Consider the following 27855-nt stretch of genomic DNA (forward strand, 5'->3'; position numbering starts at 1 on the left):
AAGTATGTTTTCTTATGATTCAATAATACTATAAATTTCAAATTGTTCTATTGTAATTTAGTTTAAATAAATATAAAATAACATATTTAATACACTTATTATATAGATAGCATTATATTAAAGTTAAAAAATTTATGGTTATAAATATTATTTTTGATTTATCATGTTTAATTAAAATGTAAGATGCACATGTTTAACACTATTAATTAAAAAATTGATTTTTTTACACAAATATTTAATTATATTTATAAATTTTTAAATAATAAACTTAAAATTTAATCATTTTTCTGATATAATAATATATTATTATATTGTTTAAAATTAAATTCTTACACTTATATTTGTGGCTTAAAAGTATATTTACATTTTATTTATAATATAAATATGAACATTTTTAAGTTTCTGTTGTGCTATCCGATATAAAAGGGTTTTTATTTATTTAAATAGATAAATTTATAATTTATCAATTTGTGTAAGTGTAAAAAATTTTACAAATTTAAATGTTTTTAATTTGAGGTTTTAGATGAATCAAAATGTATTTTTTTTTTTATTAAAAAGATTGTAATTTCATTCAACGGAACAGATGATATCTAGTAAGATTAGATTTAATACATGCTGAGGGGCCTCTTCCATTCACATTGTATTTAGAATGGTAAGAGCCAAATGTGCGAGTTTATGAACTACTTTATTACCTTTTCTCCTAACATGGCTGAAATTAACTAATCTAAAATTTCTCTAGTAAAGTCAGAGCATCAATAATAAAAGAGCCAAAAATAAGTTCCCACTTTCCTTCTCTGTTTGAGTGCATTCACAAACCTCTAAATTTCAAATAATTTTAGGATTATAAATGCAAGAATGATATCTTGTACCTAACTTTGCCGAAGCTAAAATTGAGAGAGAAACTGGTCTCTAGAACACCAGATACCTTACTGCACCTTTTTACCTTTCATTTACACCACATCAAGCGGTTATGTTTAGCACATTAATCGTTAGGATTCAACCCGCCCACTCCTCCCCTGCTTACATGCCTACTGCTTCTTCTCTCCTTCACACAAATTCATCAACTACACTTTTAGGGGAGCCTACCCCTGCCTACACAGTGAACACTATTATTTCTCCAAAGAAAACCAAACAAGCACTCCCAATAATGGAAGGACTTATCTGAAAATTTAGCCACTACAAACACTGAATATAAATGTCAATACATAGTAAGCAGGGCACTTACTAGCCCACAATTATAAAATACAGTGATCTAACACTGCTAAAGAAAAAGGAATAACATAAGTCTTATGCAATTAGAATAGAAGCAAGCATGCAGATAATCTTTATTAGAATCTGCAGAGTTTGCGCATTTAAAGGAACATGTTCATTATATTATGTAGGAAGAACTGATACAGTATCCTCTTCTAGATAGAGAGTTCCACGGTAGCATTGTATGCCGAAAAAGGTTCTGGTGATTGGTGAAGGAAAAGAATGATGACCATCAAATAATGAGTTGAACACTCAGTCCAAAACAAATATTTCAACAATAAAAAAATCACATTATTGAAGGTTGATGTCTAACAAAACCTAATTTCTAACAAGGTTGATGTTCAATCACACATTTCCAAAAATATTGAGAACACGGAACGTACTCAGAGAATTAAAGAACTAACAAACACTGAGTTATTACTAATCAAACCCTCTAGAGTATGCTTCTCAACTATGCACATAATAATATTATTGGCATCAACTTACTTAAATTTGAAAATTTTAAGCAATAAAGAAAGAACGAACAAGTAAGCTAGTACTCATTAAGTCTGTTCTTAATAGTCTGCCTACAAGATGCCAAAGGCAATAGTAGAGGAGTTGATTTCATTGCAACGACGGTTCTTGTAGAGTAAAGATGATGGGAAGATCGTGATGCCACTAGTTCAATGGGAGGTAGTGATGGCTCCTAAAAAGGCGGGTGGGTTGGGAGTGGGAGATGCAGTGGTTCGAAATACAGCTCTTCTATTTAAATGGTGGTGGCAGTTCTCGAAAGAGGATTGCCCCTTATGGAAGAAAGTAAGTTGCTCTTGTAATAACATGAACCCTTCTGAGTTGCTGCATGGTCAACCGGTTCCTTCAGGAGGGGTCCGTGGAAGGACATTTGTCGGCTTCATATCAGAAAGCCACAAATCAGAGAAAAGATGATTAGAGGCTTGTCATCGGTTCTGAGAGGATGACTGGTTAACTGGTGGGGTCTTGAAAGATCTGTTCCCTAGACTTTTCTCGGTCTCAAACCTTAAAGGATCTGTTATAGGAGATTGTGGGTTTTGGAATGTGTTAGAGTGGATATGGAGCTTTCAGTGGAGGAGGGAGTTATTTCAATGGGAGCTGGAACTTTTGAACCAACTCCATGAGCTCTTATGTTCAGTTAAGCTAACACCTGAGAGACAGGATAGGGAAATATGAAAATTTGATAGAACTAGTATTTTCTCTACTAATTCTTTTGTGCAGGTGATGCAGGAAGCAGTCCTTCCGGAGGAAATAACAAGCTATAACTTCACTAGTGCTATCTGGAGGGGCTTCGTACCTCCTAGGGTCGAATTATTCTCTTGGTTTGTCTTGGTTGAGAGGGTGAATGCTAAAGAATGACTTTACAGTTTAGGGGTCATTAACCAGCTTGATAATTCGTGTGCGTTATGCTGTAAGGCTGTTGAGTCTGCTCTTCATCTGTTTCTCGGGTGTGAGATCACGTGGCAGGTGTGGGGTGCTTGGCTGTACGCTTTTGGAAGAGACTGGACCGTACCAGGTACACTTAAGCAACACTTTGAGAGTTGGACGACTGCCGCACAGATAAAGGATGAGAGGAAAAAGTGGTTGATTGGGTTCTTTGCTGTAATATGGACAATTTGGCTGGAAATGAATAATCGAGTGTTCAATAATAAAGGCTCAGATGTCGCGAAAATCACTAACAGATCCTTTGTGATCTCCGACGAGTGGATTGGGAGTGCTCGCTTTAGTTGTTGATGGCAATGCAGAAGATGACTAGGGGTTGCTTTACTTTTTTTTTCAGTTAGTAGCTCTATTTTATGTTCAGTTGTACTTATGGTACTTATGTTTCTTGCTCTCTGTATGCTCCACTTAGTTTGTTGAGCTTTTTTATTAAAAAAATATATATATTTTCAGAAGTGTTAGCGGTGTGGTTTGCTTGGTGTTTGAGAGAATGGTCATCCAATTCAATGTCTAATTAAACTGTGGTTTGGTTTGATTCGATTTTTTTATTGAAGCCATCCAAACCTTTGATTTAATTTGGTTCGATTTGTTTGGTTTTTTCAATCAATTCAAAAAAAATACTACCATATTATTTCACAAAGTTATAACATTGAAATTGACAAACACAAATATACAATAGCTAACAAAGTCTTAATCCAATAAAATTTAACGACAAAAGAATTCAAATACAACAATTAAAAAAGTTTAAAATTTCAATAGTTAACACAATTGAAAATAAAAATAAATTTTTGAGATAATCAAATTATGGTGTCTTCTCCAACAAAACAGCTAACTTCTTTATATTAGATCCAGTAACTCCAGGCGTGCCCTTAAAATCAAAAGTTTAAATAGGTATAACTATAAGCTTAATTTAACAATAAACAATTCATGGTACATCAATTTCACTAACTATATAAATTTTAAACAGTAGTTTGAAAAGATAAAAGCTGTTACGAGGCTCTAAGTTTATACACACTGAATCCCAAACCATGAAATATGAAACAATCCACAAATTAAACTCATGCTATTTAATCTTATTTCCTGATCAATCTAAAAACTGATATTCCAATCTGGTACACAGTAACATAATAACATCTCAAGTTTGATTGGCTACTAAATCAAACTATCGATAAATCGCATCATAATCATAGCATAGAAACGTGGATTATGCATGAAGACAGAACCATAGCTTACAATTAAATTATCGATGAATGAACATCACAATCCACAATAAATTATCAGCATCACAAGCTTCAAACTTTAACCGCCAATTATCACTAACAGAGCATCATACCAAAAGGGTCATCAAATTTGAGCCAAAAAAAACAAAAGGATCATCAAGTTAGAACTCATAACCACATAAAAATCAAAGACTTTTCACCAAATAAAATAAATTACAAGGAAGAACACTGAAAGAGATGATAAGGGGTACCAATGACGAAGGAGACTGAAGAATGGAGAGAGAATGTCCACAAGAGACGATGGAGAATTTCAATAAAGACTGAGGAACAAAGGAATTGGGTTTGGAAAGGGTTGGTTGTTGGATTCCCCATAAACGGTGGTGCTATGCTGGGTAGCCAGAAACGGTGGTCTGTCCGCTGGATGGTCCTGAGTGAGTGGGTGGTGCTGTGCTACTGCTGGCCTGCTGGGTGCGACTGTGCGAGGGTGGTGCTAGGCTGCTGGGCGCTGGCTGTGGCTGGGGCTTCGTGGTGCTCTGTCCGCGAGGAGGTCCTGGGAGCAGTGGGAGGAAAAATTCAGCGGCGCTGGGAGGAAGGCTTTGGCGGCGTTGCGAGGTGGTGGGAGGAACGGTCTCTCACCCACGCTGGGAGGTGCAGAGAGCGAGACTATGAGAACCATGATTCTGAAAACCGAATCGGATCGGTCGGTCTGATCGGTTTAACCGTAAATCGGTGACTTTTACGGTTTGATTCAATATCAAAAACAGTCATAATCAAAACCATTCTCAAACTGTTGAACCAGCCGTGAATCGGTCGGTTGGACCAAACTGGGATCCGATCGATTTTGAAAAACGGCGTCATTTTCCGTTCTGTTAGAAAATGAAATGGCCAGGTCTCCTGAGCATCAACCCCTCAAGCCATTCTTCAATTTTTCTCCCCAAAATACAACCCTAGGTTACAAGTCCCCCATCGCCACAGGGCTTAGCGTCGTCGTTCGTTTGCTCTCAAGCACCACCGTGTTTTTGTCCGATCGTCCGTGCTTCTCCCTCATTCAAAAATCGGTGCGTCTTCCTCGAATTCACCGTCATTCGCTGCCTCGCTGGTCTTCGTCTGCTCAAACCCTAGCCTCCATCACTCTCCTCTTCAAGCTGTGTCACCGCCGCCGTCGAATCTGGTCCAACCGTCGTCCCTATTGTTTCAGCGCCGTCGCAGCTCGTCTTTGTTGTCGCGTCGCATATGCTCCACTCTCCTCTGCCGTCGCGTCGCGCTGCGAAGGGGAAAGAAGGGGTGGAGGTCGCGCGAAGGGTGAAGCCTTTGCTGCTTCCGTCGTGTTTGAGCTCGAAGATAGTCGCCAGTGCTGCTACCTCTGTTGTTGTCTCTGTCGTGCCTTGCCATCATGTTACCACTGATTTCATCTGATCTCATTCTTGTTCTACTTCAAAATCATGCTAAATTTGTGAGTATCCGTCCTTTTTGAATATGTTTATGAATAATAAGATTAGACATTGATTTTTCTGAATTCTAATTATGATTTGTATTTGATATTGTTCAAATTTCATGATTTTGTTATTGGCTCCTGAAAGTTGGGTTTCTTTTTCTAATATGCTTAACTTCAGAACGATTTGAAAAAGTTTGTTACTCTGTATTAAGAATGTGCTGAAACTTGCTAAAATTTGGCTGAAAATTTTGTTATAAGATAGATAGATAAATAGATAGATAGATGCCACACTGAAATTTGAACTGGGAAGGATACCCTGTGTTCTAATTTCTAATGCTACTTTACTTCATATCAAGTTGTTAAGAGAATGTCTCTGATGTCCAATTGTTTATAGGGAGTGAAAATGGCATTTTATCTAAAAAAAAATGCTGGCAGCCCCAAGAATGGCAAGCAAAGAAATCAAAGGTTATATTAGATTTTGGTTGATGTAATACTTTATATTTGGAAGACATTAAAATTTTTATTAGACTATATTTATATTTTAGAATGTTTATTTATAATTTATTTATTATTCTATTCTAAAACGATTTTTTTAGTTGAATCATTGGTTGAACCGATTAGACCAAAAAACCAATAAATCAATGACTAAAACGGTTTGATGACCAGTTCGATTTTTAAAACCTTGATGAGAAATGAGAAAGAAGGCGGCTAGGTTTCGTTTGGGGGTGGGGCGTGGGGTTACTGGGTTAGAAGTTAGGTCACGTTCATGTGGCGGTGGGGGGTGGGCTTGATTTTTTTTAGGATTTTTCATTTTATTGGTTGGAGTTTTTATTGTTAGAACTAAAAATCGAATCGAACCACAATAAAAACAGTAAAATATGATTTTTTTTTGTTCTTTTGATTTTCGATTTAGTTAATCAATTTAGTTCGGCCCGAATGCCGTGCAATGCGGATTTTTTATTTTAATATGGAAGAGTGGAGAGAGTTTTATGTTAATGTTACAAAAAATAGAATTTTACAGTGTTATGGGGCCGCTGCTCTGTGCAAACACAATACGCAGATTGTGTATTTACAATATGCAGACTGTGTGTTGTAATTTAATATTAAAATAATACAATATGCAGATTACGTATTATAATTTAATATTAAAATAATACAATACGCAGTCTGTGTATTATCTTTATAAATTAAAAAAACATTAATCTGACAATTTACATTCTGCAAATTTTATAGTCCCCATAATTTTATAAAACATCATAACTTCTAATATTAAAGGATTACACCAATTTTTATCCAATATCCAAAAAAATTAATCGTGCAATGCTACGTGAATTCATTTATCTTTCTAAAATTTTCTTACTTTGGCGACAAAATCAACCTACATAGCAATAGCATAACAGTATCAATTTAAGAACACGTTAATTGAAAACTCTACTTCTCTGACACAATAATCTTTGATACGAAAATCTCGGTCAAAAAAAACTCTAACCCTAACCCTTGAATTTATTTCCCACCAAGACCAATTATTTCTCTGTTTTTTTTTTTTGTTTCTTTCACTTGTACTCAAAATTCGGCACCGGTGGGGCATCAAAACTCTCCAGAATCTTCGTTTGGCTTCCTCCACCAGACGCCGGCTCCTCCTTCTTCCCTCCACCGAAGAATCCACCAAACCAAGAAGTTTTAGCCTCCGATTTCGAGGCCATCGGCGGATAAGGCTGAGGACCGTGCTGACCCGGAAATATGCCTCCTGAAGGGTAACCAGCCAGCATATGCTCCTCTGTGAGAGGCGGCATCTGCCGTGCAGAGACGGCCTTGTTAAACATGATCATACCTCCTTCAATAAGGGCCAGCAAGATACCACCGAACACGGCGGAGCGCGTGGTGGCGGCGGGTCCCTGACGCAGGGAGAGAAATCCTCCCGTAGCGAATCCAGATATGATTGAGTTCCATGGATCCTCCTTCTGACGAACATAGACCATGGTGCAGTCGAAGGTGGAGAAGAGTCCACCCCAAACCGCAAAGCTTCCGCCCATTCTCGGCGCGTTGAGACGCACTTCCTGTGACGCGCCGACGAGGCGTGAACCCTTGGGAGAGTTGAAGAAGCCCTTGATGAAGTGAAAGCCGGAGCCTCCAACGGCTCCCATGCCGAAAGCGCTGCCTATATCGTCGAGGATGCGATCAGGGCAGGGCTCGCGTGTTGTCTCCGGGGTTCCCATGGCAATGGTCTCTCTCTGAAGAGAAGAAAGAAGCAATAAGTATTGTTTTATTGTATGTTGGTTATTGTTTTACGGGAGAACCATGCCACTTGTTTATATTAATTTTTAAATTGATTTTAAATTTTAAATTAAGATAAAACAATGAAAATTTTAGATAATTTTAGAAGAAGACAAGTATAACAAATTTTATTTATAAAAAAATAACAAATAAAAATTTAATATGTTCTTGCAAGTTGGATAACTCGAATAAATTTTAATGAAATAGTTGAGAAAGATGTATAAGATTCCATAATAGAAAAAAAAAAGCAACAATGTTCAGAGAGCATGTAAAACTCAATAAGATTGATTTTTAAAGGGGCAATTAGAGCATGATAAGAGAGATATGTAGAGTATTCTGTTGTGCTATTTGGTATAAAAAGATTTTTATTTGTTTAAATAGATTAATTTATAATTTATCAATTTGTGTAAGTGGAAAAAAATTTATAAATTTATGTGTTTTTAATTATAGATTTTAGATAAATCAAAATGTAATCTTATTTTTTTTGTAATTAAGAGTGGCAAAAAATTAGTTCACTCTGTCCCACCAAAAGTACGTCATTTAATGGGCTAGTCTACCGATCCCAAATTTCTATTCTATATTTTCATCCCACTTAATGGTGGATTGGTGGTTAAGTCCGCCAATTTTCGTTTTTGTTTTTAATTATTAAATATTAAAAAATATATAATTTCAAAAATATTTTAATAAAATTATAATTTCTAAAGACAAAAAAATTATGATTTCTAAATTTACAAATATTAAAATTTTTATAAGTTTAAATATCTAATAAACATAATTATTAACTAAATTTTTTGAAATAAATAATAGAATGTATGAATCCGTCGGATAAACCTGTTTTGCCCCGTCAAAATCCACAAATTAGTTTATGTGAGTTAAGTGAATTCTTTTGTTATAGGTTTATAGCGATCTCAAATTTCTAATCCGACCCATTTTTTAACAAGTTATACAAAGTTAGCTTGACAGAATTTGGCCCATTTACCATGCCTTCTCACAAACAATGTGCATAATTTAGGCGGGAAAATCACCTCATTTTGTATGAAGCTCAAGCAAAATGTATTTCATTTTAAATAAATACTCAATTTTCTACTACCTCATGCAAAATGTTCTTTAATTTCAATTGCCTTAGGGTATTGCAAAATTATACCTCTTGCTTATTCAAACAACTATTTTCACTTTTGCTTATTATTGGAAATAATATATTTCTTTTGTTTATTTAAATAAAAAAAACCTAAATATATAATGAAGTGTTAGTGTAATTTATCTTTTATTATTATTGTTATTATTGTTGTTGTTGTTTTTTTGAAAGTTCAGCAGAGTAATTGATTTACCTAAAATGAAATTTACCTAAATGCTATTAATGTGTCATATCATTCTCTACTACATGCATGGTTTACCTTCTCCATTGGAGTCAAAGAGATAACTTCTGTGGCCAAATTCTTGCTTTTGCTTGAATTATGTGAGCAATGCAAATATGACCAAATGTACACTCTCGTTCAGCATGGGATTTTTACTGTGATTTCTTCCAAAAAAAAAAATGGTTAAGAAATCTAATACTTTTTTGCTCACAATTTGCATATTAGAATTCTGCTCGATGTTTTACTTTTCCTGTAAGTATTATATATCTCCTTAAGTAAAATAATGGGATAATGTTTGTATTATACTTAGCGTGCAAATATGAACACTTTATTTAATTGTCGTGTTATGTATTAAAAAATATTTTAAATATGATATTTAGTTAATATTCATCTAATACGTATATATTTTGTATTTAATTTTAATTTATACACTTGTTTGTTAATAAAAGATAATTTTATTTTCATTCTTTTTTCGGTCTGGATTTTTTTTTTATTTATAGACAGTTTTTTATTTATAGACAATTTTAAGTCGGCTTCTACAATTACATGTTAGCAAGCCCAACTTTTTCCCAACCCCTTCATACAGGGTCCAATGAAAATGAACTTCACTCTTTAGAATCATAACAAGTTAACCACGCAATACCCAAAAAAATTTTTTTTAATAAATTCTTAAAAATTAACGGTTTGTACATATTAATTCTTAAAAAAGTATCAATAACATTGTTTATGATAGCAGTTGTACATTACATTTAAATTAATCCTTATGAATAAGATAAAGGTGTTAACTTAAACTAATTTATCCATATTTAGAAAAAATTTTAAATGACATTGACAATTATTTCAAAAGATAACGAAGTCTTTAACAAAAAAAATTCAATTTGACTCCTGAATTTTATTTTTATGGGTGTGTCTGTTTTTTTTTTTCACAAGAACTAATAAATCCCATAAAAATAAAGCTCATGGTAAATTGAGTATTTTTTTTGTTAAAAGTCTCGTAGTCCTTTTAAAATAATTGTCAAAAATTGAGTTGGGTATTCACTCTATTTATTATAATAGAGAATTGTATTAATACTTTTTTTTTCTTTATGAATTAGTCTATTCATAATGTAAATTTCCAAGAATTTATTTATCTCTACTAAAATAACAGCAAAATGCAATGCTACCAAATAAAAAAGAAAAAAAATACAAGAGGAAATGAGCAAAAAGAAAAGAAAAATATCTGAATAATAAATATCTCAATCAACCATTCCTTTCCCTAGTGTCCAGCAGCACCATAATATCTAATTCACAGTCCCCACTGCTTCCATTGATAATACTTCATTATCAATTTATCACAACCAACACTTGAACAAAATATAACTACAATGGCTCCAGCTCTGTGCCTGTCACTTCTAACTTCCCTTACAATTACACCAACACCAGGTTACACACTATATCTTCATTTGATTTCTGTTATCTTTATAATATTTATTATTAGTGATTTATATTTGATACTTATCTATTTATATATCGTGCTTTATGTTGATTAGGTATTTATATTAAGAACCATGCAAATTCAAAGCACAACAGAGTCAACTCTGTGTTTCAACGTTCTTCCACTTCTAGACTCATTGCAAAGGTACAAAAAGATTTTATCTTAATTATTCTCCTTAAGCTTAGTTAGCACTAAGCTATAATAACACACTGGTTAATTAGTTATCTATTGGATGTAGGCTAATGCAAAAGGAAACCAGCAAAACACCAAACCCAATAGTATGATATGTGCAGATTGTGATGGAAATGGTAAGATTAATACCTCTCATTTTTCATGGCTATAATATCATATACAATTTCTTTTACTTTCTCTCTTTGATCTTATTAATTTGACCACATATTAAAATTAAAAAATATTAAAAAATCATCTGAATTTATTGTTTTTGGCCATTATTTTTAATCAAATATTCAATTTCTTTATTTTAATAATCTAATAACATACTTTAGCTTATATTTTAAATATTCATGACTAATTGATGACTAAAAATAATAAATTATGATAGTCTTTTAGTATTTTTTAAAAATAAATTTTAAAAATTAGAGGAAATTTTTTATTATCATAAAGATATGTTAATTTTTTTTATTTTATTAACATAATTTTTTGAGTTTATTCTTGTTTCAACTATCTTTAAATGAAATAATTTAAACGAAATATGATATAAAATAAAAAAGAACTTATGCAATACTTATAAGATAATTGGAGGTTATGCTTACTCATTCAAATTGAATATCTTTGACAATAATTTGTTCAATTAAAAGATAAGAATAAGAGAAAACACAAGATGCAGTTATGACATTTTATTATAGTTTTTGTTTGTGTAATAAACAGGAGCAGTTCAATGCTCTCAGTGCAAAGGTAGTGGGGTGAACTCTGTTGATGTTTTCAATGGACAGTTTAAAGCTGGTGACTCATGCTGGCTTTGCGGGTATATTAACAAATTGTTATTTTTCTTTTCTTAAAATAACTCTCAATTTAAAAAAATTTATCTACATAAAATTACTTAGATAGTTAATTGCTATTATTATTTTAAAATGTAAAACATAGTAATGAATACTAGCATTAGTTGACATTTACTTTCCTTATTAAACTCATAATAAAATGCATATGATTTCTCATTATTTCATCTATACAGTTGACTCTTGTATAGAACAATACACTAAGAAAATTTATGTCCCATAACTTGAACTATGGAGTTTAAGCAAATGTTTCCTCATTGGATTTCTATAATGTTACTTTCCTATAATATTTCCTTATAATTTGTTTTTCCTTTTTCATTGCAGGGGAAGGAAGGAAATGTTATGTGGAAATTGCAATGGAGCTGGATTTGTGGGTGGCTTCTTGAGCACTCATGATCAGTAGGGAAGTGGGAACCATGATTACCTCAATGAATTTAATTTATTACTTTCAAATGACAAATATATATAATATTTGTGTTTGGACGTAACAACCTAGTTTTTGAGTACTCGAGATCTTTTCTAAAGACATAAAGTTTTTGAGAAGATCATTGAAGGAAACATCATCATTAAGCATCTCAATCCTCGTTATCATTATGTCATCTCTAAGCCAGAACCTCTTTCGAGGTAAACTCAACAATGTAGTCGCGAAGAACATAATTTTTGAGCTGTATTGGTTAGAAGTTTTTTATTCTATTTCTGTAATTAGTTTCAATTTGACGAACTAGACTCGATTCATGAGAAAAGAGAAATAGTAACATAATATTATATTATATTAGTATTAGAGCTGCTTGAATAATATTATAATGTTACCTGGTCTGTTTTAGTTAAATCAGGATATCAGTTTAACTGGGTTCACAATCTTCTGGTACAATTTAATACCAGCACTCTTTGATGACTTTAGCAATGCTAATGCCTCATCATATATCTTCTATTCTCGTATTAAATATGTTACTAGTGTTATTTATGCTAGTAGATCAGAAAAGAATTTCTGGATACGTTTTTAAGTGTGTTCCAGTACATCTAGTTTTAATAGTTATACACTTGACATATTTTAATATTATTTTAACCACCTCCCAAGCCAACCAATCACAGCTCTCCCCTTACCCCCAAGACACTTCAGCTGGTCATTTGATGCTTCCTTGGCCGAAATTGAAGAGAGAGAAAAGAGAGAAAACTCCATGAATACTTAATCTTCAAAACTTGATTTCTTCTGAATTAAAACTCAAATCAAAATTCTAATCCGATAAAAATGATCATCTTTTCTTTCTCTTCAAAATCATATGACTAATCAAGGCTGGAAAAAAGGTAAGATGGCTGTTCATCCCCCTCTTTGGTTCGGTTTCTTGAAAATTATGTTAAACATGAATTTTCTTTATGTTCTTTCTCTTGCTTAGCTTGATCTGTGAGTCAAGAATCTTCTATTTTCAGCACATTTAAAGTGAGGAATCCCTTCCTAACATGTTGATTAAGATTCGGTCAGTTGAGGTTTTATGGATTCAAAGTTGTTCTTGATGTGTTTTAGGAGGAAAAAGTGCTTAAAGAACACCTAGAAGCATAACCAAATTTGAGGTAGCAAATCAAGGTAGAGTTTGGTGAAATTAATATTGATTAATTGTGTTTGAATTGTGTAATTATTGTATAGTTTGGTTATGCTTGAAATTGATTGTTTATTTGAACGATTCTTGATGAAATTTTAGTAAAAATTTGATAAAATTCAAGTTATGAATTTGTGTTCTTGGGCAGTTGGAAAAAATGAACCCTAACCCTTAAATTAGGGTTGATTTTGTGTTGAAATCAAGTAAAAAATATGGAATTTTGGTGGCTGCAACTTTATTTTGAATTTTGGTAAAATCGGTTACCGAAAAGATTGAAAAATGGGTAAAAACAGAGAAAAGAATCTAAAGTATTTAGGAAGAACACTTTGAGTATGATGAAGAATACTGAAGAACACTGAAGAACACCTTTTTTTATCTTAAAAAGGGCAAAGAAGTAGTTATTTTGGTGTTTGGGTGTTAGTTTGTAAATATTAAAAGTTAGGGTGGTTAAAGTAAAAATATTAAAAATTATATTTTATTAATAATAATAAAATAATGTAGAAAAGGCAGTTTTCGTAAAAGCTGTTGAAAGACAACTTTAAGCGCATAATTTCATAATTACCTTCTTAAAAAATTTAGGGAGTGATAATAACATTTTAGGAGGTAAAGACAAAGGAAAGATATAAAGTTGAAAAAAAGATAAAAATCGAAGAAAAAGTCGGTAAAATTGCAACGATATAAATAAATGGTGATTAGTAAGCAAAATAAGAGCAACATAGTTGGTATTTGAGTTGCGTCTAGAGTTAGGTATAATATAAAAAGTTAAATTGTTTCAGTTTAAACTTAATGAACCTATATTTGGGACATGCTAATTATTCATAACAAAATTTACATAAGCTATAAATATACACATTAAACAGAGAAACTAGAGCAGCGTAAAGAGACAAAGAGAAAAGAGTAATATGATAAAGAGATTAGAGAACAAGCAGATAGCCTGTTAAAAGGTCACTTGTTGCATTAAGGCAACTCCAGAGATACTTGTATATGTGTTTATTGTTTGTGGCAACCCAGAGCTTCTATAGGGAAACTAATAAGATACCTACAGCAATTTTCTGTTCTCCAGAGTGAGTATATATATATATATATTTCCTGCTAGTAGAAAGTAGAGGCGGTCTCAATTGAGCTGCTATTATTATATGCACATTTATTTGGAACAGAAAATCGTATTCGAAAAATCGTGGACTCGTGACCAGATAAATGTCGAGAATGCGGGCAGCCAACCGACACATGAGCTCATGGCCTGTATTAGGGCTAGACATGCATCATTCTTGTTTACGCATCATTCTCTGTTACACTCTTTGTGTGTGTGTATGTTTTATTTCCTATGTTTATTTTCTTGTATTCTATTTTCGGTCTTCTTCTATTTTTTCTGTCTTTTATTTTTTCTGCTTTTCTACTATTTGCTTTTCTGCTTTCTTTTGTTTTCTATAAAGAACCTTGTTATCTGATAAGCACGACGGAGCCAATTAACATTACTAATAAGCCCAAATCTACTAAGAACTCCCAAGTTCTTACCCTTTCACTGATGATCGTTTCGTAAGGAGAATTTCGCTCTAGGTAGTCTTCTGAGTCTAGAGTGAACTCTGTTATCTGTTTATATATATATATTGTGAGACTAGCTGACATTTATACTCCGTTTATCTACGAACTTTAACGTAAGTCCTCCGTACAATGTTGCTATTATGCGGCCACTCAATAAAGTACCAGTGATATGCTCTAAGACGATGTATGATCATACAGAGGGGTAGTATAAGGTGTCCCACCTTTTGATGACATTCGACCTGACTCAAATTTTGAAGACCTAGATCACACTTTTTTTCGCTTTAGTAGTTTAGAGGGACTAGGTGAGTATAGAGTCTAGACTAGCTTGAGTGCCAACTTAGAGACTTCTTGAATAGGTCAGGGTCTGGGATGTTGTATGTATATATATGTATATAGTTATTATCTAGCTATATCTAGGGGTGTTCTAACTAAAGGTCTATACTCTAATAAAAGCTGTATAACTGAATGTTGTTAACTACTTGAGATGTATATAAATGTGGTTGATTATAATTGCTTTATTTGTTATTATTTTTGAATTGGTAATGAATGATTCTGCTTTTCAATTCCAAATGTTAGATCAAACATTTAAAAAAAGCGCATCGCAAAATAACTACGCTTTTAACAACGAATCAGACTCATATAATAAATGATAGATAATAGTTAGAAACTTAGAAAGACAAGTTGGTAGCGCTTAGTTTCTAGTATGATCATGACATACCAGAAATTAGGTCGTTACAATAGAGCCATCAAAACGAACCTTTGATTCGCGAATCTTTTCGGATTGAATAAAATAAAAATGAATAAATCGAGTCAATAAAATAACAACAGTTTCTAAATTTAACTCAGTTTTTGAGTTTAACGGATACAAATTGGCTCGTCCGACTTTCTTTTTTTGAATATATATATATATATATATACAATTTTTTTGGTTAGCAACTAATTTTGGAGATTTTAGATCATTTATCATAAAATATATGAATATATGATGAAATTTTTTTATATATAGATATTAAATAAAAAAAATTATTAAAATTATAAAATAATTTTTTTAGTTTGATTTTGATGTATTAAAGTATAAAATATTTTAGATAATTTTTATTTTTTTAAATGATTATTTACATAATTAATATAAAATATAATTTTTAGTGATATAACGTTATAAATTAGATGCACATGTAAGATTATTTTATACTGCATCAAAATTAAACTCCATTAACTCAATCATACAAGTCTAGTCAAATTTATATTTTTTTACCTCGTTTAAAATACGAGTTAACCCGTTTTTCTCATTTTGGCTTGTGGCTTAACACCAGCAGCTTGAAGTTTGAACTTGCTCATTCACTCCTTTAATACCTCTAGAATATCTTGACAGGTGTCAAATATAGAAAATCTCTACTTATCAAGCTCCTCTAACAAAATATTTGATAAAAATATGATAATTAATATTTGAACTTATATTAATTAGTCTATTCAAATTATTATGTTAATTTTTAATTACACAATTAATATTATATTATATTTAAAAAAAGTATAATACCTAATTTTTAATTAACTAACATTAGTCAACTTTAAGATTTAAGTTTATAATTTAAAATTTAGGATTAATAGTTTATTATTTAGGGTTTAGATTTAAAATAAATAAAATAATTTTTAAAAAATTAACCAATATTAATTAAAAAAATTAATTATCTAACTTTATATTTATTTATACTTGATTTTTTTTAATTTTTGGGTTTAGCTTATTAATATCAATGTGGATGAAGAAAAAATATATATGATATGAATTTTTATCAAAGAATAGAAAATTAGAGAAAATAAAAGAAAAATTCTTAAAATTAAGGCCATCGAAAAAAAAAAGAATTTTTCATTACATCATAAATATCCATATATTATTATATTATATGTTGCAAAAAAATATAAATCCTAATAAAAATTATAATGAATAAAAGAAACCAAACAATTGTAAAATAATATTTTTTTATACTATTGCTAAAAATTTAAAATCATAATCAAATATATCGATTTTATTTTCTAAATTTATCAAAAGAGTGGTACAAACATCCTTCTTAGTTGTTTAGATTTTGTTATTAATATCTCTTTTATCGTGTAAATTACAAGATATTTGTAAACATAGTTTCGTCGTTATTTTTTTTAAAAACAAATTCGTTTACAATAAATCAGATTACGCATATCTCTATTACATTTGTAACCACACAATGAAATAATTACTAGAATATAAAAATGTGAATAGTTTTTAAAAAATATAAAAGTAAATATAGATTTTAATTTAAAATAATATTATATGACTAACAAATGTTATTATTTTTATTAAATATTTGAAGAATAATAATTTATCTTTATATTTACAAGAGTTTTATATACAATAAATATAATTTGTACATATAATTATCAAAATTTGCATATATAAATTAATAAATTTATTCGTTTCTCTTTAAAAAAATTCTAAAGAAAATCAGGAATATACAAATATACAATGCTCCCCTTAGACGGTTAGACCTTGAGTACAGGGCAAACGAGAAGGTGAGAGAGTCGTGTTGGGGCTTTACACGTGGCACGAATTAATTGGTCATGGCACACAAAGTGTTCTTCAGAACTACTCACAAAGTCGCAAGTTTCAGGCACTCCAAAACTGAAATCCCAAGGGATCAGTCAAGCAACAACCTCATTTCTCCTCTCTCCCTCTCAACTTTAGTGCGGGGCTGCTGTCGGAAGAACCACCGTCGGCGAGCCAAGCACCACCGTCTGGCTCCAGTGGCTCCTTCTCCACCTTCCCTCGGTTCCGTTCGCACCGTCCGCTGCAGAATCCACTGCTAGCTGCGGCAACCCGTCGCTGTCTCGTGCTCCGTCGCGATTCCCTGGAAACGCCGCTGCCACCTGCTTCTTCGTCGTTCGAGCCCACTCTTCGCGATCCCAAGGGAAGACCGCCGCAAGGAGTGGAGCTGGTCTTGCCAAGATCGGAGAAACGCGCCGGAACCCTCCGCCACACCTTCGAGGTTTTGTTTGGATGTGGATTTGAAAATCTGGATCTAAAATTGTTGATACATTCTGCAAATTGTTGTTGAATTGTTTGTTGAATCTGAATTTGCATCGAGTTCTTCTTCTTCTGCATCCATGATTTTTGAAGTTTGGCATGAATTTTGTTGTTGTTGCTGAAATTGTGGCACCGCATCTTTGTAAATATAACTTGACAATGAGGATTGCTGAATTGTTGTTTGAACTGCCATTTCTGTTGATTTTGCTTGTTGCTGCTGTGGTTGGACTAGGAAACAGAAATCTGATTCTTCTTCTGCGTCTTATTCTTCATCTTCTTCTTCTTCTGTGTGAGCTGGAATTTCTGTTTGTATTGCATAATCTGAGTGTGTTGTGATCTGCTCGTAGATTTGTTGCTGACTTGCTGTGTGATGAGTAACTAAATTTTCTGCTTGGTGATTCTTCAAGTTGCTGTTGTTGTGATTGAATTACCAAAATTAAAATCTGAGGATTCTCCTTCTGCTCCTGTGGTGTGTTGTTCTCCAAATTGTAGAGCTGTAGAAATTTCTGCTTCAGGAGTTGTTGAATTATCTGCCTCTGGTTGTCGTGAATCTGGAAAATTGGAGACTGCTGGAGTTGTTGATGATCGTGCAAGGTTGCACAAATTTTGGTGCAAGTTGCTTGAATTTCTTCAAGTATCTTGGTCCATTTTTGATAATCTGAATTCAAGCTTTGTAAACTAGTTTGAATTTGATCCCAAATCAAATCCGAGGAATTACCATGGGAGTTTGGTATGGTGTTTAATGAAGGCACCATTTGATACGAAGTTGTATCAAGAAATAGAGAACTAGATAGAAAATCAGACAAAATAGAGGACGAAAGAGGAAAAATAGAGTTTCTCATTACATAATGGATATCCCTATATTATTACGTCATACCTCTATTTATAGTATAATTCTCTAATTGGGCTAGTCCAATACTAATCCTATCAATATACATCATAAAATATTTTTAAAAAATGTCAGAAAATAAAATACAAGGCAAAACTCTTTTGTTAAAAAGGTTAAAGATTAAAGAATAAATAAAATATTTTGTTTTGGTTCAAAGATTTTTGCATCTACACAGAATAAAAGGTTAAAAAGGTATGTTTAGTTTACATTGTCCGAGCTCACTTTTCTTCCTCCCTCACTGTTGGTTAACAAAGCTGCTTCAATTTATGTTTATTTTGTTAATTTTACTGATTTTGGGTCACTGAAATCTGACTCCAAGTTGCTGATTTTTCAATTTTTTTAATTTTTGCTTATTTTGTTAAACTTCGAAGGATGATGGATGATGGTGTTTTGTTGAATTTTGTTAAATTTTCTGAAATAATGTTGTTGCTGATTTTCTAAAATAATGGTTGATGGTTCATTTGAATGATTGTGTTGAGTATTTTTTGCTGAGTTAATTTATGAGAACTCTTAACGATGATTATGATTTGCGATGAGTAGTGTTTTTGTTTAGTTTAAAACTTGCATATTAATGTTTTTTTTTTGTGGTAGATCATTGTGTGTTTGTTTGATTTTTGTAGTTATAAACTTGGAAGTTGTTTATAAACTTTTAGTAATAGATTATGAATGATTTATTACATAAAATTATAAAATTTTAAATTTTATTAATTTAAAAATAATTAAATTTAAATATTTAAAATTATATATTAAATTTTTAATAATTTTATATTTAATTAAACCGGTTAAATTTTGATTAAACCATTAAATCAGTCAATCTATCGGTTCATTAACTGGTTTGGTTCATGCAACCTTGAAAAGAAGAAAAGGAGGAGAGAGGCGATGCTTGTGTTGTCTGTAGTTAGTTAGTTACTCTCATAAACTTCGTTCCGAAGGCAACTCATTTCCAACACTCACACTCACTCCAACACACTTTTCTTCTTCCAACTTCAAAATCCCACTTTTCCTTCGCCATTTTCCCATTCCCACTCCTCATTCAATCAGTTATCTTTCTACTTTCTCCTGTAATGTAATTCCTTTTTTTCTGTTTCTATAATTGGTTGATGATCAAGACGGTGTCGTTGGATTGTTCAGTTGATTATGATGATGATGATGATGCTTGATTAGGTTAGATTAAGTGTATTGATCAAAATTGTATCTTTTAAGTCCTTGCTGGTTAATGGGTCAGCCATGTTACACCATTTCCTGCTTCCTTGTGCGGCTGGTTTAACTTTAACTTGTAATTGATGCCTGAATTCTAGGATTTGACTCACTGAAGAAGGAGAAACAAAGAATTTTTGAATCAGATCTATATGTAACTGATGCTTGTTCTGTTGCTTTCCATACTGAGCTGTAGCTTACACAATCTTTTTCGTTTTGGATGTCAGTGCTTTCTCCCTTTGTGCTTTCACAGGTTAATTTGTTTTGTAAATTGTGTTCTACAAGCTACTTGTTGAAATGTGCCTCTCAAGTCCCAAGTTGCATTTTTTTTTGGGCTTTTTCTTCTGTTGTTGTTTTCTGTTCTGTGTAATGGTTTTCATTTTGAAATGCTTGGATATGTTTTGTATCTTAGTTATTTGCATTTGATGTATGTACAGGGTCTGTTTGGTTGCCAGCAAAACATGAACTTATCTTCTCTATTTTTTTTTCCTTTTTCGTATTTTTAATATATTTTATATTTTAATAAACTTAAGCCGAAATTGATCAGAGGAGTGAACTACTTGTGTTTGTTTTGAATGCTGGTTTGTTGCTTATTTATAACCTACTGAATTCCGCTTTGGGGATTTGTTGGGATTGAAGGTTTCCTGCAGCCAAGTATTGATTTGTGAATTCTGAATTTCTGATAAATTGTGCGATTTATAATTTTTCAGGATCTTGAGAAAATGGATTCTGAAGGAAGTGAAAAGGAGACCGTGGTTACTCAGGTTAGCATTGGTGGATTTGACCGTGAGGTCAGAGCAAATGATCTTGTGGTATTCTTGGAAGAGAAAATTGGAATGGTAGATAGGTGTCGCTTGAAGACCTCTTGGACCCCTCCAGAGTCATATCCAGATTTCAGCATCATTGATACTACACGGGTTAAAAAAACTGATGCCTATCAGAAGGTGGAGCCCCATGCCTTTGTGCATTTCGCAATGTCGGAATATGTAGCCGAGGCTCTTAATGCTGCAGGTCGAGGTGATCTAGTTTTGAATAACTCGCCGTTGAAAGTTAGTTGTGGTCCTGAAAATCCACACTTCTTAAGGCAGAGGAGGAGAAAGACAACTCCTTTTAAGATGTGTGATGTACTTGTTGAAATTGGTACTTTAGTTAAACCTGAGGAATTTGTAGTCGCTTGGAGAGGACCTAACAAAGGGGTAAACTTTCTAGTGGATCCTTTTGATAGCATGTGCAAAGTTTGTTTCAATAAGGACGTTGTATTTGCATTCAAAGGAAAAGAAACAAAAGCAGTCATAAAGTGTGATTTTCAGGTGGGATTCTTGGTGAGAGACATAAATGAGATAAAGCAATATAAGGATATGTCATCTTTTGTTGTTTTATTGCACCTTGCTTCAGCTCCTTGGGTTTGGTATAGAACTGCAGATGATGACATTGTAGAATCTCCAATTGATTTGCTTGATGACGATGATCCGTGGGCTAGGACCACTGATTTTACACCAAGTGGGGCCATTGGTCGATGCAATTTTTATAGAATTTCAATACCACCACGCCACGGTGCAAAATTGGTTAAGGCCATGCATTACTTGAGAGCTCAAAGAGTGCAAGATATTTCACTTAGGCGACCACCTAGGGTACTGGATGAACTAGATTTTGGTGTGTCCATGTCAGATCCTTTCTTCTGCATTCATTCACAGAAAGGTGTTGCTTTTGATGTTATATTCTTGGTTAATGCTGTCTTGCACAAAGGTATAATCAATCAACACAGTTTGTCAGATGAGTTTTTTGAATTGCTGAGAAATCAACCTAAGGAGGTCAATGTGGCTGCGCTGAAACACTTATGTTCATACAAGCGTCCAGTGTTTGATGCAGCTAAGAGGCTGAAACAAGTCCAAGAATGGTTGCTCAGAAATCCAAAACTTTATCAGAACTCGAAACAGTTAGATGATGTTGTTGAGGTTAGAAGACTGGTCATCACTCCAACTAAAGCCTACTGTATACCACCAGAGGTTGAACTGTCCAACAGGGTTCTTAGAAACTACAAAGAACTTTCAGATCGTTTCTTAAGGGTCACCTTTATGGATGAAGGCATGCAAACAATCAATGCGAATGCTCTTAACTATTATGTTGCTCCCATAGTGAAGGAAATCACTTCAAACTCCTTTCCGCAGAAGACACTAATTTATAGGAGGGTGAAGAATATCTTGGAAGAGGGGTTTCATTTATGTGGCCGAAAGTATTCATTTTTGGCTTTCTCTTCCAATCAACTGCGGGATCGTTCTGCTTGGTTTTTTGCTAATGCAAGCAACGAAACTTGTGATACCATAAGAAATTGGATGGGAAAGTTCAAAATACACAATATTGCAAAATGTGCTGCTCGGATGGGACAGTGTTTTTCATCCACTTATGCAACAGTTCAAGTTGCAGATGGTGAGGTTAACTATCGTTTGCCAGATATTGTAAGGAATAACTATGTTTTCTCCGATGGCATCGGTATTATTACTACTGATCTGGCAGGGGAAGTTGCTGAAAAGTTGAAATTGGACAGTGTGCCCTCTGCATATCAGATCAGATTTGCTGGTTTTAAAGGGGTAGTAGCCTCTTGGCCTGCCAAAGGGGATGAGCATCGGCTCTCTTTAAGGCCTAGTATGGACAAGTTTTCTTCTAATCATAAGACCTTGGAGATTTGTGCCTGGACTAGGTTTCAGCCTGGATTTCTGAATAGGCAGATTATAACATTGCTTTCAGCATTGGATGTATCAGATGAAATATTTTGGCAAATGCAGAAGGCAATGATTTCAAGGTTAAATGAAATGCTTGTGGATGCCAATGTGGCATTTGAAGTTCTTACGAAATCCTGTGCTGAGCATGGAAATGCTGCAGCAATAATGTTAAGTTGTGGCTTCAACCCCCAAAATGAACCTCACCTTAGAGGTATGTTGACTTCCACACGTGCTGCACAGTTATGGGGACTCAGAGAAAAGTCTAGGATTTTTGTATCTTCTGGCCGGTGGTTGATGGGTGTATTAGATGAGTTGGCTGTGCTTGAACAAGGGCAATGCTTTGTTCAAGTGTCTACTCCCTCACTTGAGAATTGTTTCTCAAAGCATGGGTCAAGATTTTCAGAGACAAAGAACCTTCACATAGTGAAAGGTTTGGTGGTTATAGCAAAAAATCCTTGTCTTCACCCAGGTGATGTAAGAGTTTTGGAGGCAGTTGATGCTCCTGAATTGCATCATTTACATGATTGTCTTGTGTTCCCTCAAAAAGGGGACAGACCTCATACAAATGAGGCTTCTGGAAGTGACCTTGATGGGGATCTTTATTTTGCCACATGGGATGAAAATCTTATTCCACCTAGTAAGAGTAGCTGGATACCTATGGATTATACTGCACAAGAAAGCCAACGTACCAACCGTCAAGTCACTACTCGGGTATATGCTTTTCTTTCCAAACTTTATCTATGAATTTCCTCATTAACTAGCAGTAGTGTGCATTATTGTCCATGGCCCATGGTTAATATGAAAATTTTAATTTCATTTCTGTGTGAATTTCTGGTAAGAACTTGCATTAATGAGATAATATTTCATATAGGGGGAACACTGTAATACCGAATTGTGAGTAAACTAGGAAATAAAACATAGTATGTTTTTAGCTTCATGTTGTGTGTGTTATGTTGCACATGTTTATGTACGGACTTGCACAGTCTTCTGCAACCTTGATCTAGGATATGCTTTAAGTTGGTTTTTCTCATTGCCATTTTTTCTGTTAACGGTGTGACTCAGCAATTGAAAACTGTCTGTCTTTCATTCTGCAGGACATTGTAGATTTTTTTGTCAGAAACATGGTCAATGAGCATTTGGGTACCATATGCAATGCACATGTTGTACACGCTGATTGCAGCGAGTATGGTGCCTTGGACGAGAAATGCATAAAACTGGCTGAGTTAGCAGCAACTGCGGTTGATTTTCCAAAGACTGGGAAGATTGTTGCGATGCCACCTCAATTGAAACCAAAATTGTACCCTGATTTTATGGGCAAGGAGCCGCACCAATCCTATAAATCCACAAAGATCCTTGGCAGACTTTACAGGAGTATCAAAGATGCCTATGATAAAGAAATCGATGCACCTGATTTGAACTATCCAACAGATGACATACCTTACGATACAGATCTTGAGGTTCCAGGATCTGCTGATTTTATTGCTGATGCATGGGAAAAGAAGTGCTCTTATGATGGTCAATTGAGTGGACTTCTTGGTCAATATAAAGTGAAAAGAGAAGAAGAGGTTGTCACTGGGCAGATCTGGTCTATGCCAAAATACAACAGTAGGAAGCAAGGGGAGCTGAAGGAGAGACTCAAACACTCATATAGTGCCCTGAAAAAAGAATTCCGGAACATGTTCGAGAAATTGAATTTGAACCCAGATGCAGGAGAATTAAGTGACGAAGAAAAGAATCTGTTGTATGAAAAGAAAGCTTCGGCGTGGTATCAGGTGACATATCATCCTGAGTGGGTAAAGAAGTCCCTTGAACTGCAATTCAAGTCCCCAGAGAGCCAGGAGCCAGGTAGTTTGGGGAATGTGGTGATGCTGAGTTTCCCCTGGATTGCTGTTGATTACCTTGCTCGCATGAAGATAAGGCATCGAAACTTTGGAAACTTCGACTCCACTAGGCCAGTTGATTCCCTGGCAAAGTACCTATCCGAAAGGTTATAGTCTGGTTTTACTTGATCCCGGCAATAAGACCACTCTGCCACTTTGAAGTATGTTGGTGAACATGCGTTCACTGTGAACAATATGCATGTGTTTCTTAATATTGTGTTTTTGTTTGGTGTTTCACTGATCAGTTTAAGTTTCTTTGCTTTTGAGGCAATTTGTATGGATTGCATTTTGTACTGCTAGTCCTGTTGTGCAGGATGTTATGTATATAGACTGAAAGTGAGTTTGTGTAGATTTCAATATGTGAAATTGCAACTTGTATTGGGGAATCCTTTACATTACACCAAGTTCAATTCTCATTGAGTTACATGACTCGTGCTTTGAGCAGCCTTTTTCTTGAACGTCTGCTGTGTGCATATGTGAATTGCATAAGTAGTATGTTTCTATATTGGTGAACCTGGTAATTGTGGAAATTCATTAATTGAGTACCATGATATGGATGTGAAATTTTGTGCTCACTGCTTGTTCCTAAGGGTGTGTTTGGCATTGTGTTCCCTCTTGGGGTTGAAAATTCCTATCACAAATTGCACTTGATAAGATTTGCATAAGCAGCATATACAATTCATGGAGTTGCCATAAATTGCTAATGCTATTCATTTTATAAAAGCATCCACTTCAAATTAAAGCTCAGATGCTTAAGGATAATATTATGTTATGAAATTTTTGCAAAAGAATGAAGCACAATCAAAGAGGTCTATCCTTGTACAATGATATTTGTAGAACCACTAAATGTAGTTTCCATTGGTAAGTGGTAACTCATCCAACTGCTGAAAAGATTTGGAACATGTAGAAAGTGAAGAAAATGAAAAGTTGAGTGTGTGGTAACTAATTTTATTGATAACAACTTTCAATGGTCTAAATAGTAAAATTCTGATCTTTATTTTCTTTTTCTTCTTTCCCACTTCAACTTCGTGTTAGTTAATGCCTTTAAGATATTGACCCAGTATAGAAAGAAAGGGTGTATGCAGTTTTTCCTTATTGAAGTGACCAATATTAAGATTATGATGTTCATTGTAATATATATCCTTATGCATCAATTGAGAAACCCCTTCTTGTTTCATCAAGAAATAATGTTATTTCTAAACTTCATGTGAGATTTATTTCAAGCTTCAACTTAAACCTAAAGATAAAATATATTAAATAAAATAAAAATGGATAAAAACTGCAATTTATTTAATAGTTGTGGATTAGATGAGTAAAAGTGATATAATAAATTGAGTGTACAAATAATATTCATTTTCATTAAAAAGCATATATCAAGTAGTAGTAGTAGTAGTAGTAATAGTATACTCGTTTTAAATAACAAATATTTTTTGTTCATAATCAGTTATTTCAAATTCTTATATATTTCAAAGTTAAAAAATATTATATATACACAAACAATTACTCGCTATATATTTTTGTTTATTGGCGTAAAGCATATGTAAAATAATATATTTTAATTTTATAAGAAAAATTATGCATCTAAACTTTTATTTAACAAGTCTAAGTGTCTAACTGAATTAAAATAATATATTTTGTTTCAGTTGAAACAAAAATATAAATAACTAACTTTTACATACATATTCTGCATTTTTCTTTTCTGTTTTTCGTCCTTTTTTTAACGTTTTTTCCTCTTTTTTCTTTCACATTATCATTATCATTTTTTCTTTTTTCTTTATTTTTCTTTCTCAAAAAAAAAAAGAACAAAAAAAATATATAATTAAAATAAAAAAAGAACAACAAAAATGAAGTCAAATAAAATCTTGTTAAAAAACTACTGTATTATATTCAGAATCTTGAAAATTTTCGATTAAAAAATTTTTATATTATATTTAAAAAATTTCAGTATCAAATTTAAAAAAGAATAAACTTCTAAAAATTTATATTTTGGATAAATTAGTCTAAAAAAAATACCAATAATATCTTTTAAGATAACAAACGTAGATCAATTAGTTTAAATTAAGGCTTTATACCTAATAGGAACTAATTTGAAGGTAATGTGTTCACATCTGCTATTCTAGAGAACTTTATTAATACTTTTTTTAGGAACTAATATGTCAAAAGTATAAATCCTCAATAGTTTAGTTGTCACTTTACTCTCTAAAAAACTATTGTGTCGCAGTTTACAAATTTTTTGTGTTATTTTTCTGTTTTATATTTTTTTGAATTTTTCCTCCTCTTCGTCCTTCTCCTTTTTCTTATTTTTATAATTCTTTCTATTTCACATTTTTAATTCTTTTTATTTTATCTTTTAAGAAAAATAAAAAAAATCAAACAACAAAAGAAGAAAAAATAAATAAAGAAATTATGCAACTTTTTATTTTTTTATTTTTTTACCATAAATACAAATTTTTGAAAGAAAGATACGTAACTTTATAAATAAAAATACATAAATTTTGTACAAAGAGAAAAAAAGAATAAGAAGAAGCAAAAACAAAATGCAACATCAAATTCAAAATCTTGAAAACTTTCGAGTTAAAAATAAAAAATTTATGCGTCATGATTAACAAAATTTGGTATTATTTTTTATTTGAAGAAGAAATGTGATTCACGTGCACGTGTGTGAACAATTTTTATTTGATTTGGACCAACTTAATTAAATTTGATGAATAAAATTACGTAAATATATAACGAAACTGATAAAAAACATCTTCAAATAAACCACAATTATCTATAAAAAAAAAGAGTTATCACCAGATAATGGTCGTTGCTTAGTTTTTTGGTTATTTACAGAGAAAAAATGGTTACTAAAAATAACCTACATTATTGGTTTGTTACTTTGTTAGCTGGCTTTTTTACTTAATTAAATATATGAGAAACTTTTATTCCCAAAATCGCACCAACTGAAAACGATCCAGAAATACGCATGCCCAATTCGTGGCCGGCGACCAAGAAATGGAGTTTGCCATCACTTCATGGAAGATGCCAACGAAATGGAGCCGGGACAGCAGCTTTCCACATTTCGTTGCTGCCATGCACGAAATGGGTGACATCTGGGACGGCGGCCACGAGTTGGCTCCAAATCAGCTGCAGCGCACTTGAGTTGGACCACTTCTAGTGTACTGGACACGAAATGGGATCGTGATGTGCCTATATAAACGACGCTGGATGAACAACGGAGGAAGCCATTCTGTATCCATTCTCCTCCTACTCTCCAATATTCTCTCAAGTTCACAAGCTTCTTTCTGTCTTAGAAATTTTTTGGGTATTTAGTTTGGTTTGTTTTATGAATGGCTTCTGAGAATGTGTATTTAATTATATATCCCAATGGAGAAATTTCTCATACAGCAGAAGGGATAACATTCGTTTGTGACGATCCATTATGGATAATGATTCCGCCACAGACATCGTTGCAAGATCTGAAGAATCTGATTCTGGTTCATACCAGAATGGTTGGGAAAAAAGAA

General features: G+C 33.0%; 3 protein-coding genes across 7 annotated transcripts; 2 read left to right on the forward strand and 1 right to left on the reverse strand.

The window, feature by feature from the left end:
• Positions 1-6868: 6868 nt before the first annotated feature.
• LOC107463184 (mitochondrial import inner membrane translocase subunit TIM17-2-like) lies at positions 6869-7616 on the reverse strand. Its single transcript, XM_016081928.3, has one exon. The coding sequence runs from the start codon at positions 7569-7571 to the stop codon at positions 6909-6911; it is 663 nt and encodes a 220-aa protein (XP_015937414.1). The 5' UTR covers positions 7572-7616; the 3' UTR covers positions 6869-6908.
• Positions 7617-10297: 2681 nt separating this feature from the next.
• On the forward strand, positions 10298-11915 carry LOC107463185 (protein BUNDLE SHEATH DEFECTIVE 2, chloroplastic). Its single transcript, XM_016081929.3, has 5 exons — positions 10298-10406; positions 10514-10602; positions 10697-10766; positions 11347-11443; positions 11799-11915. The coding sequence occupies exons 1-5, from the start codon at positions 10349-10351 to the stop codon at positions 11875-11877; spliced, it is 393 nt and encodes a 130-aa protein (XP_015937415.1). The 5' UTR covers positions 10298-10348; the 3' UTR covers positions 11878-11915.
• A 5321-nt stretch (positions 11916-17236) lies between these two features.
• On the forward strand, positions 17237-24759 carry LOC107463218 (RNA-dependent RNA polymerase 6). 5 transcript variants are annotated; one of them, XM_016081975.3, is made up of 3 exons: positions 17237-17625; positions 20460-23180; positions 23564-24759. In XM_016081975.3, exons 2-3 carry the CDS (start codon positions 20472-20474, stop codon positions 24461-24463), a joined length of 3609 nt encoding a protein of 1202 aa, XP_015937461.1. In that variant the 5' UTR covers positions 17237-17625; positions 20460-20471; the 3' UTR covers positions 24464-24759. The 5 variants fall into 5 exon arrangements, with proteins under 5 accessions (XP_015937461.1, XP_020985479.1, XP_052108657.1 ...); XM_021129820.2 differs by lacking the exon at positions 17237-17625 and adding an exon at positions 19409-19716; XM_052252697.1 differs by lacking the exon at positions 17237-17625 and adding an exon at positions 19409-19613.
• The last annotated feature ends 3096 nt before the right edge of the window (positions 24760-27855 follow it).

The sequence above is a fragment of the Arachis duranensis genome, chromosome 8, assembly GCF_000817695.3.
Source record: "Arachis duranensis cultivar V14167 chromosome 8, aradu.V14167.gnm2.J7QH, whole genome shotgun sequence".
Taxonomy (NCBI): domain Eukaryota; kingdom Viridiplantae; phylum Streptophyta; class Magnoliopsida; order Fabales; family Fabaceae; genus Arachis; species Arachis duranensis.

Excerpts from the sequence above, each read along its gene's own strand:
- LOC107463185 (XM_016081929.3), top strand. The coding sequence starts at position 10,349 with ATGGCTCCAGCTCTGTGCCTGTCACTTCTAACTTCCCTTACAATTACA. Across the intron at positions 10,767-11,346 it reads TGCAGATTGTGATGGAAATG|GAGCAGTTCAATGCTCTCAG; the intron begins GTAAGATTAATA and ends TGTAATAAACAG. Across the intron at positions 11,444-11,798 it reads GACTCATGCTGGCTTTGCGG|GGGAAGGAAGGAAATGTTAT; the intron begins GTATATTAACAA and ends TTTTCATTGCAG.
- LOC107463218 (XM_052252695.1), top strand. The coding sequence starts at position 19,970 with ATGTCAGTGCTTTCTCCCTTTGTGCTTTCACAG. Across the intron at positions 20,003-20,459 it reads CTCCCTTTGTGCTTTCACAG|GATCTTGAGAAAATGGATTC; the intron begins GTTAATTTGTTT and ends ATAATTTTTCAG. Across the intron at positions 23,181-23,563 it reads ACCGTCAAGTCACTACTCGG|GACATTGTAGATTTTTTTGT; the intron begins GTATATGCTTTT and ends TTCATTCTGCAG.
- LOC107463184 (XM_016081928.3), bottom strand. The coding sequence starts at position 7,571 with ATGGGAACCCCGGAGACAACACGCGAGCCCTGCCCTGATCGCATCCTC.